Genomic DNA, 12,201 nt, shown 5'->3' on the forward strand with positions numbered 1-12,201 from the left:
AATACTTACAAAGAGACCCATGGCATTTCCCAGATATATCTGAGGAGGCAAGAAAAGAATCCCCCCCCAAAATCATACACCCCACCTTTTTTTAAGGGCAGTCACAACTTATTTCTTGTCTAGCTTCTCATGACAAGGAAACAGGGGTGCAATCATCCATGGTCTCGGGTGGTTTTAGACCTCTTACTTTTTTGAAAAACTATGAAATGCTTTAAAAGAAATGGGGGTGCCACAGCATCTGATTGTCCTGATGTGCAACCTATACTCTGGACAAGAGGCTACTGTAAAGACAGAATATGGAGAAACCAACTGGTTCCCAATCGGAAAGGGTATGAGGCACGGATGAATTATATCACCCTATTTGTTTAATCTATATGCAGAACATATCATACGGAAAGCAGGACTGGACCAAGATGAAGGAGGTGTGAAAACTGGAGGGAGAAATATTAATAATTTAAGATATGCAGACGATACCATACTCTTAGCAGAAACCAGTAATAATTTGAAATGAATGCTGATGAAAGTTAAAGAGGAAAGCATGACTACAGCTGAACGTCAAGACTAAGGTAATCACAACAGAAGAGTTATGTAACTTTAAAGTTGACAACAATGACATTGAACTTGTCAAGGATTATCAATATCTTGGCACAGTCATTAACCAATATGGAGACAATAGTCAAGAAATCAGAAGAAGGCTAGGACTGGGGAGGGAAGCTATGAGAGAACTAGAAAAGGTCCTCAAATGTAAAGATGTATCACTGAACACTAAAGTCAGGATCATTCAGACCATGGTATTCCCGATCTCTATGTATGGATATGAAAGTTGGACAATGAAAAAAGCGGATAGGAGAAAAATCAACTCATTTGAAATGTGCCGTTGGAGGAGAGCAAGGAGCATACACCATGCATTGCGAAAAAGACAAATAATTGGGTGTTAGAACAAATTAAACCAGAACTGTCACTAGAAGCTAAAATGATGAAACTGAGGTTATCATACTTTGGACACATAATGAGAAGACCTGATTCACTAGAAAAGACAATAATACTGGGGGAAACAGAAGGGAGTAGAAAAAGAGGAAGGCCAAACAAGAGATGGATTGATTCCATAAAAGAAGCCACAGACCTGAACTTACAAGAACTGAAAAGGGTGGTTCACAACAGATGCTATTGGAGGTCACTGCTTCATAGGATCGTCATAGGTTGCAATCGACTTGAAGGCACATAACGTTTTTGGGAGCAGGGTCCCAGTGTCTCCGGCGTCCTATGAGCCAGTGTGAAAGGGGAGGGTGTTAGCCATCGGAAAGAGTCTTCTAACATGCTTTCTAGTCCTTTCTTGCTGAGCCAATCAGAGTGAAAGCAGATCAACCACTGAGAAGACTTTTTTCAGTCACTAACACTCTCCTCTTCTATGATTATTGGCTCCTAGGGACACCGGTCGTTGTAGGAGAAGGCATTAACTAGGATCTCATTCTCACCGGAGCAGTAAAAAAAGGAGGGGAGGGGTATGGCTGTGACTATTATGAAGGGACCCTGCATTTCTAAATTTGCCACCACACTACTGGCAGAAAAGTGAGCCATACCACTTTCAAGATGATGGTTAACAAACAGCTGCTTGGCAAGTGGTGGCACCAATTTTGTTTTTGAAAAGGTTCCCTAAGCCTGCTTTCTCACTCTGTGAATTGTTGAGGGGCAACAATGATTCTCAGAACAGAAGTATTTCATTTAAGTATTTATAGTTCGGACTTTCATAAAAGTATATCAAATTGGCAATTGGCACGGGGAATCAACTGACTCCTAGGATAACAAACAACGGTCATAGCCAGTTTAAAGATTATGCACCAATGAAGTTATGAGAGTATACGTACAAGGGAATTCTTGAACTCTAAAGCTTCACGGGAGACAAGATTAGGAAATTTTCAAGTTTGTAAATAGAGGCTGCCTACAGACCAATGCAAATTAAGGCAAGAAATACTCCCATACAAATATGGTAAAACTTCAGTGGCTCATTTGTGGAATGTATGGAAATAAAATAGGGAATATCAATGCCAGTGATGACTGCAGTGTTTTCCACATATCTGTGAGCTCATACCTTTAAATTATACAGAAGAACCAAGGAAGCATAAAGAAATGATAAATGGGTTTCTAAATATCATCTATAGGAGTAGAGGTTCCGAGTGAGAAAATGGGCACAACAAATGCAAAATCAAATCTGAGCTATACGTTAATCAGTAATGAAGGAAGTTGACATTGCACAGAATTATAGTACAGTACAGTCACAAAGTGTTTTAAAAGTAGCTTCAAATACATTAAAGGAATAATGAGAAAGAATGAATAATGCAATGGACAGAAAATTCATGTCTACCCATTTACTAAGAAAGTCATCTCAGCCTTTTCTCCATGTTCCATTATTCTGTTAGGGTTACAAATGTCATCTTTAAGGAGTAGTTCTCAATATATGGTGTGGAGCCCTCTGGGAGAGGAAAAAAATATCCAGGAAATAATAGGATCCTAAGGCAGGCAGAGCCTTTCTACACCCTTCAGTCAAGAGCTAAGTGAGTTGGATTATTTATTTATAGTAAAATGTATATAGTCTGCTTTTCCTTTCTAGTGGAAAGGAACATACAAAAACAATAATCCAATCATTAAAAAACCTAGGGGCTGGATTTAGATTGCCTGCAGCACAACTACACAAACTGGGTTCTCTGGGCAGAGGGGTGGGTGGGGAGATGACTTTCAAGTATTCCTCCTTTCCCTTGCAGCTCCATGTCCCTTGAAAATTTGCTTCAAAGGGTTGGAGGACCCTCCAGAAAGGCATGGGGAAGGAAAAAATCAGCAACATCGCCTCAACACCCTTTCTTCAGTAGGAGCTTCTGCAGGATCACCATACCTTCCACAAATGGAAGAAACCCTCCATACACTGGATCCAACCCTAAGCAAATACAGACAGACACACAGTGTTTTCTCAACACTAAAAACAGCATTACAAACCTCCTGGCATAGGACCCAGATATGATCCACATTGGATTTGCAAGCATGAATGCATTCCCAATCATTCCAACCTGATTGGGAAGGAAATATAGCTCTTTTGTTCGAGTTACAATTCTTTGTGTGTGGTTTTATGAAGGATTGGAGCTATTCTATTCCTTTCCTAGTGCCAGTGTTGGGTTATAGTACTCCACTCCACAGGATCATTTCATACTATAGTAAATTGAAGGGCAACAGTAAGGGAGAAGAAACAGCTAGCCATTTAAAACTGTGCACATTCTTAACTTGAATGTAGGTTACATTATCATTTTCAGCCCAGAATAACTTGTAGACTTTAATTTCTCAAAAATTGGGAGCACCCACTGCTTCTTTTTTCTAGAACTCAAAAGCTTAACATACTTGTGTGAGATTGTTCCCAATAAAGGTATTACCCAATTGCAGATTTGGTTGTTGTTTATTTCCTTACGGACCAACATTGCTTTTTATGTGCTTTTTAAAACTGAGGGCAATATCCAGTGAAGTAGTTCCGTTAGCATAAGGACTTATGGCTGTGCAACAGAACTTCTTCTCTCTCTATGTGTGCACCTAATTCTGTTCTGAGGTATAGAGGAGAGGGAGGGGATGTTCTGTTGTGCAAATGGAAATCCTTGTGCTAACAGAACTACTTTGTTGGATGCTGCCCTGAGAGCTTTAAATAGAGCAAAATCAAGAGAGTTCGGAAGATGATGGAATGCAATATAACAAGGCGGCTTCCAAAACTGAACCTTAACACTGTAAGACAGACACAGTTAGTTGGAAAGAGCTTTAGCAGATACAGCTTTACTACTCCTTCAGACATTTGTATCCTTCATTCCTCTTCTGAATGCAGCAGTGCTACTTGCCGGTATTTGGCTAGTTCAAATCCTTCATAAAAAGGGATGACTACCCAATTCTATCATTCCCATGTCAATGCCTTCCACCACAGGGTTGTTGAATATTAGCATATACTGGCTTTTAGCTGTTAATTTGTACAAGGCTCTTGAACAAGATTTGAAAAGCCACCTCATATTTAGTGTTTATGATGTACTACTCACCTGCAATTGTATGTGCATAAAGTCTGCTTCCAAAGGTGAATACATGTAATTCATACAACTTGGCAATCTTTTCTAGGAACTCTCTGCAATGAGGACGCAACCGAGTATGCAGCATAGGTTCCCCTCGACCTAACTGAAAATGAAATATTCCCTAAAAGGAAGAAATAGCACTGGTAAGTTAAGTTATGACTCAAACAAAAGTAAAACTTGCTTCCAGCTTAGGCAGAATGAGTTCCAGTACAAAACAGATTTTAGTTTTCAATCATATGCTGACCAGTTAGGTGACCTAAATTCTTAAAAAGTATGCATACGCTTACAAATATACACCATATAGTTCAATAAAATGTTGTCCAATATTGATGTTTAATGCCATGAATATCATGGCTCATTTGTGGTCTTCCAGGCGTTGCTGAACTGCAACTCCAGTTAGCCTCAGCTAACATGGCCAATGGCCAGGGATGATGAGAGTTGTAGTTCAGCAAGATCTGGAGGTCCGCAGGTTTGTCATCCCTATTACAGAATGACTGCAAATATCAACTAGATAAATTTAGTAAATATTTGGGAGACAAGTAGGTAACTCTAGTTTCATTAGTATTTCTGTCTAACAACCTTCACACACATAGGAAAAAAAGAGACAGACTGTGGCAGAATCCAGAGCACCCAAAGTACACATGGACAGTCAAATCACTCTTCCAGTTTTATCAAATGCTGTACTATAAGATAACCCAAACTTCAGGAGCAATTTTCCTAACAGCTTAAATATGAAAAGTTCCTGAACAACCCAATGCTTATGGACCTCTAACATGCCAGCAAGTAATTTTACTGAATGTTCACTGTTGCTTTTCTGGCAAAAAGCCATACAAGCAAATTTCATATATACCATTTTCAAGTTTTTGATTTTATCCTGTCCTATTCTGATGGCTATATTTCTTTTTTGACATTTGCATGTTTTACTTCTGATGGTTGGTTCGTGGTGGTTATTGCAAATTTGGAATGTATGCTAATATTTTTATTTATTATTAGTACAACTGTAGATCATTTTATTTTTTATAATAAAAACTTTTTATTGCTAGCAGCCTTGAATTTCTTCTGAAAAGAAGAAAGGATAAAGGGATCTACTATATATTTTGGAAAGTTGTTTGCTTGCTGTGCATTTGGGCATGTCTTAAGATATCGTAACCAAATGTTGCATGCAAGAAGTAGGTTTTCTTCTGTTTGGATACAACTGGATGGCATTCTGAATCATGATGGTAGACTGAATCTTTTGAAATTGCATGGATTTTAAACCACTGATTTCAAAACTGCACTGGTATTTTGGATTCTTAGAATTCTCAAGCAATGCCAGGTATGAGGCTGCTACTAGACAGTGTAAAAATACATTCAGACCGTAAAAAGTGTCTAAAAAAGTCACAGAAGTTCAAAGATGTTTATTTTTCTAGTGTTTCTGTAGTTCTAATGATGAGATCCGATGTGAAAAAATTTAGAAGAACTTGGAAAGTTGTCCAATTTGTGTAAGTTCATAAACAAAGCCCAAACTATATCATTTCTGGAACATATCCACGTTATAAAAAGATAATTTCCCAATGTAAATATATACTTAATAGTATTCTTTATAAGAGATTTCACTCTGAAACACTGATCAGTCTTAAAGTATTTTGGCAAAGATTAAAAATCAATAATGTTGCTTTACTCTGTTAGACATCTGTTGGCAGTGCTGTTCTGTGGTATGGATCAATGTCTGGTCCAAATCTACCATCAGCACCAGTTTTCGATTTCGACGTAATCTCTCCTGGTCTTCTCTTCCTAACTGTTCAGCTTGCTATAGTAAAAAGAGATTAACATGTTAAGCGCACTTGAAGAAAGCACAAATTGTTTAACGTGACCAGTGAACAGACTGCAGCAGACACAGTGTTATGTACAGTAATTTCAAAGGAGAAAACTAATTAACTGCCAACCAAAGTACAATTGACTATGTAGCTTCTTTCACACATATTAAGGAACTCAGTGTAGCGAGAGAAGAGAATCAATATCTTAGGGTTCCCCTACAGGCCTCCAAAAGCAATTTATATATATATTACTCATTGCATTAGCAAAGCTAATTAGTGGACTTTCCAGCAGATGCTTTATTTCAGTTCCTGGTACGAGGCAGATACAGCATGCAATCTGTCTCCTACATTACTGGTCTGTGCTGTCAGAAAATAAGGGACGGTATCCAATGAAATGAGAGCCGGTGTGGTGTAATGGTTAAGGTGTTGGAACTATGACCTTGGAGACCAAGGTTCAAATCTCCACACAGCCATGAAGCTCACTGGGTGACCTTGAGCCAGTCACTGCCTCTCAGCCTCAGAGGAAGGCAATGGTAAACCCCCTCTGAATACTGCTTACCATGAAATCCCTATTCATAGGGTCACCATAAGTCAGAATCAACTTGAAGGCAGTCCATTTCCATTTTCATTCAATGAAATAGTTCTGTCAGCACAAGGACTTCTGGCTATGCAATGGAACTTTCCCTTCTCGTGCCTCCCACCCTCCCCAATCTGTTCTGGGGTTTCACCTATCTCTCCAGAACAGATTTGTGGAAGGTACCTTGGGGCTCAATGGGAGAGGAGAGGGAGGGAAGCTCTGTTGCACAAACAAAATTCCTTGTGTTAAAGGAGTTACATCATTTGATACTGTCCAAGGTGTACAGCAGAGTTTTTAAATTGCTTTTTAAAAATGTGTTTTTAAATTTGTATATTGTTTCTAATGTTTTTAATTGTTGTGAACCACCCAGAGAGCTTACAAATGCAATAAATAAATAAATAAAATAAATTTCCCCAACTTCCCATGGAATGCAACCGTATACAGAAGCAGCTGGTCATCCTGGGCATGACATTTTACTTGCACCCAGGCATTTGATGGCTGAGAGACACTGATCCTGGGAACCTTGAAATTATTAGCTGTAAGGATTTGTAACTGTTTTAGATTTTCTTGTTTTTAAAGCATTTTCAATGTATTTTAATTCATTTTTAAATGTATTTTAACTTTATTGTTTTACTGCTTTAGTGTTTGCCACCCTGGGCTCCTTTGGAAGGAAAGGGGGGATGGAAATTTAATAAATAATAGTTTCTTTGCTATCTTGACAGGCTGTGTGCAACAAGAATATAGGGTGACATCCAAGGGAGCCAGCAGCAGTTTTATCTTTAAAACTGAAATTTGATTGTAACTAATCAGAAACATACATGGCATGGGATTCTAGCCACGTGAGAGTTGCTTTCAAACCTAGCTAAGACAACATGTTGCATTACATGTGAGTATAATGAAGAAGTTCTGCTAATTAGATCTGCTGAACTTTGGACCCCTGCTGGAAATTAGAGAAAGAGTGGGAGTATACTTGCCTCAGAGCTAACCATCAATTCTGGTACACTATGTACCATTGATACAGTTGCTGTGGATACTGGCATATTCTGTTTTCCATTCTTGCTTTGTAACCTAACAATGGGAAAGATAACGAGACAAATTTCATTAATAACATTTCAAAAAACATAACAGGGCTGATTTGTGGCATGAATTTTACAAAAAGCCACTTTAATCATGCACCAACAGGCCTTAAATATTATGATAATATCCCACCCTTCCTCACAGGAGCCCAGGATGGCAAACAAAACACTAAAAACAGACTTTAAAATATATTAAAACAAAACATCTTCTAAAAAACATCTTAAAAAACCATTCCAACACAAATGCAGACATGATGTTTAAATCATAATTTGAGAAATGGACAATGGCACAAGTTTGGTACAGAGAACTGATTTATATTCTTTAAACAAGGAAAAAGTATCCGAGTATTAATTGCAATACATACACACAACACTGTAAGTTGTAGACTGCAAAACAGTAATTAAATTATGACGATCCCAAGCAGTAAACAAGAAAGTGATGAAAAAGATTAGAATTTATTTCTGTTTACTGAGGGGAGTGTTAGGCATTTAGCAAATGTTAACCATTTACAAAGCAAAACACTGCACTTGTATTTTGAAGTTTAATGTTGTTTGTTTTTGTGTGTGCATTTTTGTTTAACTCAAGTTCAAAAAGTTGTATCTGCTCCCAGAACACAAACTTGCCTGTATTTCTGAAGACCTGAACAAGATACAGCTCCTTGAAAGGAATTTTATGGTCATGGTTCTCTCTATACAATGTTGTCACGCATCTGGTCTATATTATTACATTCATGTACACTAGTTCAGCAAATAGGCTATGTTTTATGTTCCTTTTCTTAAAAATTATTCCTTGGTTTATCCATCAATAAATCTGTGCTCATATCTACCAAATTCTTGCCCACTGCATGCATTTTATGAAGAATGCCACACTGTCAATCTTCAGGTTGTTGTTTATTTCTGTTTTGCAGCATTATGCTGGTGTAAGTTAGTATACTGCATCCAGCCCACTTATTTCTGGGCCTGCTAGGCATACAATAAGCACAAGTTGTTCAATACCTAGAAAGAGCATTATTTCAGTTGATGCAATCAGTTACAACTTAAGTTCCACAATGGTGATGATCTTTAGTTTAAGCCAGCACAACTATAAGAAAAACCCCATGCAACAGTACTCACTGTGTTAAATCCTGCCCACACTCTGCACATAATCCTTTCATAACAACAGGATGGCTGCATCCCTCCAGCCTCACCAAAACACCTCTGGGAAGCAAAGGAAAATCTAATTTAGGGGAAAACTTATTTCATCATGCTTTATGTTGTATCAAATTAGTATAAACTATGACTTTCCCACTTCTCTGTCTCATTGAATATTAGAGCAGAGTTATCAACACTCCCCCACAGACCACTTGAAAATTGCTGGGGGTGGGCTTCTGAGCAGAACACTCAAACTTTGCTGTTCTACATCAGTGGTTCTCCAACTTTTTTGGTTCATGGCGCAATGTAAAACATAAAAATTTTCTGGTGCGCTTCGTGTACAAAATTAAAAATATATTAATATATTAAACTATTAATAAAAATAACTTAAATACAAATGGGTATCTTCTCATTTTTAAAATATACATTCATAATATTCGCGGCACACCTAGTCACCTCTTGTGGCGCACCAGTGTGCCACGGTGCACCGTTTGAGAACCACTGTTCTACATACTAAAAGCACATACATAATTCATATTTTAATATCAGTATTCTTGTTTTTCTAATGTGATGTATGTGCCTGTTTTTGTGAATAAAGTTGCATGAAGCTTGATACAATGTTTGTCATTTTCAGAATCTGGTCAACTTCAGCATTCATCCTGCTTCTGTATTTGGAAGTATGGTTGTTTTTTACAGACCACCTGTGTGGTGATCATGGATAACCAGTGAGTCACAGACCAGTTTGAAAACTTCTGCGTTAGAAAAAAAAAGGTTACATATAACTTACAGGTCTACACACACAGCTTTACAAGATACTGAACATAAAAGTAATGCACGTTCTGATTATTTTTAGCACCCTTCTATTTGGTATGACATACATGATCCCACAGCCTATTATTTATCCCTTAACAACAGTTAGCAGCTGGTTAGCATTACATTTGGCATGTTCAACAATGCGCACACACACAAACAAAAATCCCGTCTGGGAAAATATTTTTCCATGTGTCACAATATAATAAATAATAAATATAATGAGTAAGTTAGAACTGAGATTAAACAGATCACCTCCATAGTACACTTTTGGTGCAATATTAATAGAATCATTTCCACTTGAGAGTCCAATTTCCACTCTGGATATTTTTTGCTGTTTGAATTGCTACCAGCCTTCCCAACTACATGTAAGGGTGCATGCACACAGAACTATTAATCTGGGCCCTGCCAAGACTCAGGAATCAAGAATTTCAGAGAACATAATGACCCAAACGACAAGAACAGCGCTATGGGGGACCAAAACGGGTGACAAGGATGGCAAAGTTCAACTCTGTGCTACTTTGTGCAGGCTACTTAAAAGTCTTTGCTGACTCTTAATGGCAGTTGTATGGGACCTTGGTGTCTTGATAAGGTTAAAGAAAGCATCGTACCATCAGATAAATAAGATGCTAAAGAGAAGAACAGTGTCTCAGTGATGTGGAATCATAACATTATTGAAACTGGAATGTGCTGGAATGTGTCAAAGTGACCTGAGTAAAGTAGTGCTGGAAAAACAGGGGTCCAGTTATGCTTTCCCCCCAGGTAAACTATGGATAATGACAGCCTACATTTTAAGTGGGTTCACCTAGACAAGTAATGAAGCTGACATAAAAGATAGCAAATTTCATCCAACTGGCCAGTTCCTCGTTAACATAGAAGATGTACAGAGAATCATTCTCTTTCTTTTTGCTTGCTGCCTGTTTTAACTATTCTTTCACATGATAATGATAATAATAATTTTTTGTTGTCCACCTCTTGCTTGGAATGCGGGTTCCAAGGCAGATTACATAGCTTTAAAGATACAAGGCATACATAAAACCATACATAAATTTAAAAATACAAAAACACACAGAGAACCATACATAAACAAATCCATAAAATCCTTAAAAACATCAGTACAAAGGGATAAAAATGCTTAAATAAAAAGATGGGACTTTAGCAGCCATCTAACAATGCTTTCACCTAGTTATTCCAAAATGCTTGGATTCTCAGAAACCTAGAAGTTAGGAAACTAACAAAACATTGCTTATCAAATAGGTAGGCTGGAAGAAGTTAGGAGGAAACCAAAGCTTCAATTACAGCAGGTAAAAGCAAGCCTAAGATTTTCATTCAAATGACACTGATGGATTGCTTCATCACTGCAATTATAATGCTATTCTTAATTCATATTTTCTAAAGGTACTATATTGCTATATTGCATTGCAAAATTAATATAATTATGACAGAAGTGCTGTGGGGTGGTGGTTCCTGAGTTCAGATAATTGGTCACTTGCCTGCTATGAATGGGATCATGTTCCCTCTGAAAGAGCATGTTTGTAGTCTGGGGGTGCTCCTGGTCCATCTTTGTCGCTAGAGCCCAAGTGACCTCAGTGGCTAAGAGTGCCTTTTACCAGCTTCAGCCATTTCTGGACAGGGGTAGCCTGACCACTGTTGTCCATGCACTGGTAACCTCCAGGCTGGATTACTGTAATGCACTCTATGTGGGGCTGCCCTTGAGGTTGGTCTGGAAGCTCCAGCTGGTACAAAATATGGCAGCGAGACTCCTCACTGAGGCAGGGTATTGCCAACATGTCACCCCGCTGCTGAAAGAATTGCACTGGCTGCCTATTAGCTGCTGGGCTAAGTTCAAGGTTCTGGTTTTAGTGTACAATGCCCCATACAGCTTGGGACCAGGATATCTAGTGTTTTTGTTTGCCACCCTGGGCTCCTACTGGGAGGAAGGGCAGGATATAAATTAATTAAAATAAATAAATATAATAATAACATCATCTTCTACATGACGACAGTAGTATGCCTTAAATGAAGCAATGCACACCAATAAACTGATTTATTAGTTTCAGTTACAATCTTGAATATGCAGTCTTTTCTCACTGTTTATGCTCTATTTCCTGTCTCACTGGGTTGCTTATGAGCAAATTTGATTTGAACTGTGATTAAAGAACCAGGTTAACAATAATTGTCATTATCAATGTTCATGAACTCATCAACAGTAGCAGCACTTGCAAACCAATAATTTCCAGTAGACCATTCAGATAACAACCAACTCTAACCATATCTACTCAGACATAGCCCTATTGAATTCAATGGGGCTTACTCCCAAGTAAGTGGAGCTAGGATTGCAGCCTAAAACCATTAACAACACCGGAAGTCAAAGCCAAGATTTTCTATAACTTAGGGATGGGGATTTTTTTCCAGACCAGATACCACATCCCCATCTGGGCAATCTTCCGGGGACCAGAGGACAGTGGTGGGCAGGACCAGAGGCAAAAGTAGGTGAAGCAACAAACATAAATTTTACCTTTGTACAGCAAGCTAGTTTCTATACACTCACACACCCCTATCCTCCATCCAGACAACCAAGAAGCAGAGTTCAAGGGCACATTGCAGCCAACCAAAAACACTCAAAGAACAGATGAAGTAGGGCTGGTGAAGGATGTGGCCTTAGGAGATGGGACATGTCCTGAGGGCCAGAGAAGCTTGGAGGGCCTCATTTGGTCACCAGA

The 12,201-nt window shown here is 38.4% G+C and overlaps 1 protein-coding gene across 1 annotated transcript in view; it reads right to left on the reverse strand.

Annotated features, from left to right (window-relative positions):
• Positions 1–12,201, reverse strand: part of CTDP1 (CTD phosphatase subunit 1) — a 109,536-nt gene that overhangs the window by 81,634 nt on the left and 15,701 nt on the right. The window contains exons 2-5 of the mRNA XM_061594050.1: positions 8,651–8,734; positions 7,436–7,529; positions 5,749–5,877; positions 4,059–4,209 (exon numbers count right to left, since the gene is read on the reverse strand). Of these exons, the coding sequence (XP_061450034.1) occupies positions 4,059–4,209; positions 5,749–5,877; positions 7,436–7,529; positions 8,651–8,734 (458 nt within the window). The remainder of the gene's footprint in view (positions 1–4,058; positions 4,210–5,748; positions 5,878–7,435; positions 7,530–8,650; positions 8,735–12,201) is intronic.

Source organism: Rhineura floridana, chromosome 1, assembly GCF_030035675.1.
Source record: "Rhineura floridana isolate rRhiFlo1 chromosome 1, rRhiFlo1.hap2, whole genome shotgun sequence".
Classification (NCBI taxonomy): domain Eukaryota; kingdom Metazoa; phylum Chordata; class Lepidosauria; order Squamata; family Rhineuridae; genus Rhineura; species Rhineura floridana.